General features: G+C 41.1%; 1 protein-coding gene across 1 annotated transcript; it reads right to left on the bottom strand.

The window, feature by feature from the left end:
* Positions 1-768: 768 nt before the first annotated feature.
* LOC310999038 (tripartite motif-containing protein 16-like) lies at positions 769-2460 on the bottom strand (the record flags this gene model as incomplete). Its single annotated transcript, XM_083989341.1, has 1 exon — positions 769-2460. Exon 1 carries the CDS (start codon positions 2443-2445, stop codon positions 769-771), a length of 1677 nt encoding a protein of 558 aa, XP_083845467.1. The 5' UTR covers positions 2446-2460.
* Positions 2461-4985: the final 2525 nt, after the last annotated feature.

Raw genomic sequence — 4985 nt, 5'->3', positions numbered from 1 at the left:
CAAAGTTTGTTGTCAACAACATTAACTATATATTCAAACATTTCACTCAGAGAATGCAAACATTGGTCTGTTAGCTGTCATACATCATTCTCTGTAGTGTAATGATCTCATCTATTGATACCTGGAGTTCAACATACACTGATTGTTTCTGTAAAGTTGGGACAAGAGCAACAAAAGGCTGGAAAAGTAAATGATAGGAATAATAAACAGCTGGAGGAGCAACTAGTTAGGTTCATTAGTAACATGGATATGATTATAATCATGATGTTTACACTTTGATTAAAGCTCATAGACCTTATTAGTGAGTGGATTTTAACAACTACAACATTTGATCTGACAAACACATCAATGTAAATGTGATTGTAGATTTCTTAGTTTCCACAGTGAGAACAAAGCTCAGTGATACAGGAAGGTCAAACAACAACAACAACACAAACACATCAACACAAATATCCAACAAACATTTAGAGCTCAAAGAAGTTTCTATTTCCATGTGGAGAAATGTGAGTTTAGGTAAAGAAACATCATCATGAGCATTGATCTCCTCCACGGCTCCAGCTCCACCTCAACAAACTCAAACATCAACACAACAAGAGAAATGACAACAAGAGGTCAAAGTCCCGCCCACAATGTTTAATGATTGACAGCTGATCTCTGTGCAGAGCAGAGACACAACAGCAATGAGCTTTTAGCAACAAACATGGAGACTAAAGAAAGTGATGAACTAAAATACAGATTTTAACCAACTGCTCCTTCAATGATCTTTGTCTATTTGAGTTTACACAACTCTGCTGTGACTCCACTATAAGGCCAGTGAAGACGAACTCCAGCATGTAGAGGCTGAGTGAATGTGGTCTGGACTCTGTGGAGGAGAGTCATGGTTTCAGAGACGCTGTAGAAGGACAGAATACCTGCTCTGTGATCCAGATACACTCCTACTCTGGAGGACTGAGGACCTGAGACTGGAGTCTTGATGCTGTTGAACCTAAATGTGAAACTGTTGTTGGAACAATCTAATGACCAAGATTTGTCGTTACCTCCAAACAAACTTTCATACTCTGCTCTGCTGGTATTCTTGTATGCGACTGCTACATAAACTCCTCCTCCTCTCCACTCCACCTCCCAGTAACAACGTCCAGTCAGACTCTCTCTGCTCAGGACCTGAGGCCAGTAAGTGAATCTGTCTGGGTGACTAGAATAAGACTGAACTTTATCCATGTATGTTACTTTCCTGTTTCCCTCAGATAATAACAGATATGTGTATGCTGTGTTTGGATCCAGTATGATTTCCTGTGAATATCTTAAGAAGTCAGCTCTGGTCCTGGGCTCTGGTGGTGGTGACAGTAAAACATCCACTTGAGTCTCAGTCAGTGAGACGTTTGTCCACGTGTCTCTCAGAAGGTCCTGTAGTTTGTCTCTGAGCTCTGACACAGCTGCTGTCACATCCTCAAAGTGTCTGAGAGGACGGATGTTGATGCTGGATGAGTGTGTAGATGGACTGAGTGCTGACAGTGAGGGGTAGTTGTGTAGAAACTGGGTGTGATCCTCTGTGTGCGACAGCAGCTTCAGCTCAGCGTCTTTCCTCTTCAGCTCAGTGATCTCCTGCTCCAGCTTCTTCTCAAGCTCTTTGACTCCACTCACTTGAGTTTCCTGCTGGGATCTGATCTGCTGCTTCAGCTCAGAGCTTCTTTTCTCCATCAGACGGATCAGCTGAGTGAAGATCTTCTCACTGTCCTCCACTGCTTTATCAGCAGAGCCATTGATGGCCTCCACCTCCTGTTGAAGCACCTTCACGTCTTTCTCTCTGAGCTGGATTCTCTGCTGGATGTTTTGTCGACTCAGCTCCAGCTCTCTCTGCCTCTCAGTCCTTTCTGCTGCAGCTGAGACTGTGTCGTGGCCTTTATGTTCCTCCACAGAGCAGAGATAACAGATACACTGCTGATCGGTGCGGCAGAACATCTTCATCACCTCATTATGACGAGAGCAGATGTTCTCCTGGAGCTTCTTGGAGGGCTCCACCAGCTTGTGATTCTTAAATGAAGGAGATTCATAATGAGGCTGCAGGTGTTTCTCACAATAAGAGACCAGACATACCAGACAGGACTTGACAGCTTTGAGTTTCCTCCCAGTGCAGAAATCACAGGCCACATCTTCAGGTCCAGCATAGCAGTGATCAGCAGCAGCAGCTTGGAGTCCAGTCTTCTTCAGCTGCTCCACTAAAGCTGCTAACATGGTGTTTTTCACCAGAGGAGGCCTCGGTGTGAAGGTCTGCCTACACTGAGGACAGCTGTAGATTTTCTTCCCATCCTCTGCATCCCAGTGGGTTTTAATACAGCTGAAGCAGTAGCTGTGTCCACAGGGAATAGCCACTGGATCCTTCAGTAGATCCAGACAGATGGAACAAGAGAAGGTCTCCTGGTCCAGATGAACTCCTTTCTGCGCCATTTCACCTCTCACACACGACGACGACTGTCTGAGTTTCTGTTGCTCAGAAGTGAAACTAGTCTGAGCTCTGATCTCAACAACATGTGTTTGTGCAGAGAACGGGGCCTGTCGGCTCCTCCTCTTCACCACATGTTGGTTCCACCCATCTTCAAACTGTAGATCTGAAGGGGAGGGAACAAGGAAACACATGATCAGGGAGCAGCAGCTCAGTGTGTTTGACAGCAGATAATCAGATATTTCCTCATTCCAGAACGAGGAGCAGCAGCTGTAAATCTCAACTTCTCCTATTTACAATGAAGTCTGGTTATATTCAGTGGTGGACAGTAACGCAGTAAATTTACTTGAGTACTGTACTTAAGTACATATCCAGAGGATTTGTACTTTATTTGAGTTTTAGATTTCTTTGGTACTTATTACTCTTACTTGAATACATTTCCAAGACAAATATTTTTACTTTTACCCGAGTTAATTTCTAGGAAGGCTCGTTACTTTCAGGTCTGCTCTTTTTTGTGTGAATGCTGAAACACTATTGTTCTTCTGTTCGGCCATTTTCTTTATTAGTGTGAATGCTGAAATTTTCTTTATACTTATTCCGAGTTCTTCTTCCCTTTTTTGGTCTCTAACTAGTCCTTCATACTTTGTGCTATTTCAACAATTCATACATCAAATCATGCAGCTTTTTCTGGACATTATCGAAATGACTTTTCTCTTTTCAAATATTCATACTTTTTGCAATATTCAACTATTTCTGATTTTTTTTTTGGCCCATAGAGAATGCATTGGAACAGTCTTGTAACTCTTCAAATCTTCTTATTTCTTTCAGCCTCTAAAGCTTCAGCATAATTTATGCTAGACTTCATTCAAAATTTGAGCTGTAGACAAACTTCCAATGTATTCAACCGGTGTACAACTTTTTCATATCTTGTAGAGTTTTTGAGATAAATCCTTTAAAAGCACATTAGGATTTCTGACAAATTTCACACTTTTCAATGAGTGCGTATTGCGTTGGCTAGAGTGAGTGACGTCGTCATCAGTGTGCAGGAGATCCAAAAAAGCAACTGGAACTTTTATTCTGAAACTGCCAGCAAAGCTACAAATGACACTCTACACACAAGAATTGGCCACAGTTTGTAGCCACACTTGTCTTCTGGCTAACAATCTGGTCAAAAATGCAAAGAGATTTAGAGAATAATTTAAAATATGTTTTAAATGCAGCCTGGGTGCTCTGTCTCTGCCATTCAGCCCAATGCAATTTTTTTCAAAGCAGAGTAGAAGGAGCTCAACTTTGTAATTCACTGGAATGGGCCTTATACTTTGTTTGACTTCATCAAAAAATAGTCACAGGTCACAAAAAAGTCCTCTACTTACTTGTTGTGGCTCATTTCTACTCTTTTCTTTTTTTTAAGCATAATTGAAAAATCTCACATTCATCAAAGTCTCAACCTCTACTTCACCAGAAGTGTTTGAATATCCCAGTGGTTAGGGTTCCAGCTTTCCAACCACAAGGTCACGGGTTCGAAACCAAGGGAACCATTCTGTTATGTTGAATTCTGCTCCCCTCCCCCACCTTCAATTGATTACAGGTGTTCGTTAAGAGACTCACTGATTGCTCGTGCCACAGTTTGCAGCACATCATCACATTACAATCAATGACAACATGCTTATGTGTGTGCTCTCTGTGGCGAAGCAGCAGAGTAAAGGTTTAGTGATCATGAGGTCATAGGTTCTATTCCGGCCTCAGTCATGTCACGTCATTGCTTGACTTTTGATTCCAACTATTCAGCTGTCATTGGACAGTTTTTAATTCCTCATCGTATAAAGCTCATTGTAACTTGGGTCCTCTGTGGCCATATGGTTAGTGTGTCAGGTTACCACCCGTGAAGTTGTGGGTTCAATTCCTGCCTGGGACATGTTTGCGTGTCTTTGTCAATTTATTCAGCATGGTTCAGCAATGGCTTTCAGCATTCCCACGTATTTCCTTCAGGAAATACCTATTCTAGTTTTTTCTAAAATACTATTGGACACAAGCTGTGTTTGTCAAAGAAGGAAACCCTAACCCCTAAAAGCAGCACATCAGTGCAGCTGCTTTCAAAGAGTTCATTCTCAGAAACAAGAGTTAAAAGCTCCTTACATTCATTTAGAAACAATTATAGTAATTCATTGATGTGAAAAATAAGAAATTTACTCTTACTCTTACTTTTACTTTTACTTAAAGTAAATTTAAAAGCATGTACTTTTGGATACTGAAGTACCTTTAGAAGCAAGTACTTTTTTTACTCTTACTGGAGTAACATGTCGACTGAGCTACTTTTACTTGTAACAGAGTAAATTTTGACTAGTAGTATTTGTACTCTTACTCAAGTACTGGGGTGGAGTACTCTGTCCATCTCTGGTTATATTATTGTTACCTTATAGACTCAAGAAAACATCCATTCCAGACATGGAAGATGCTGCTCAACATATTTATTTTCAGTTCCCACACACTATATACATACAAAGTGCAAAAATATGAATCACACAAAGTTTATTGTCAACAACAT

This window comes from Trachurus trachurus (genome assembly GCF_905171665.1).
Source record: "Trachurus trachurus genome assembly, chromosome: 16".
NCBI lineage: Eukaryota > Metazoa > Chordata > Actinopteri > Carangiformes > Carangidae > Trachurus > Trachurus trachurus.
Note: the sequence above shows the minus strand (reverse complement) of the source record. Positions and strands in the feature narration are given on the sequence as shown.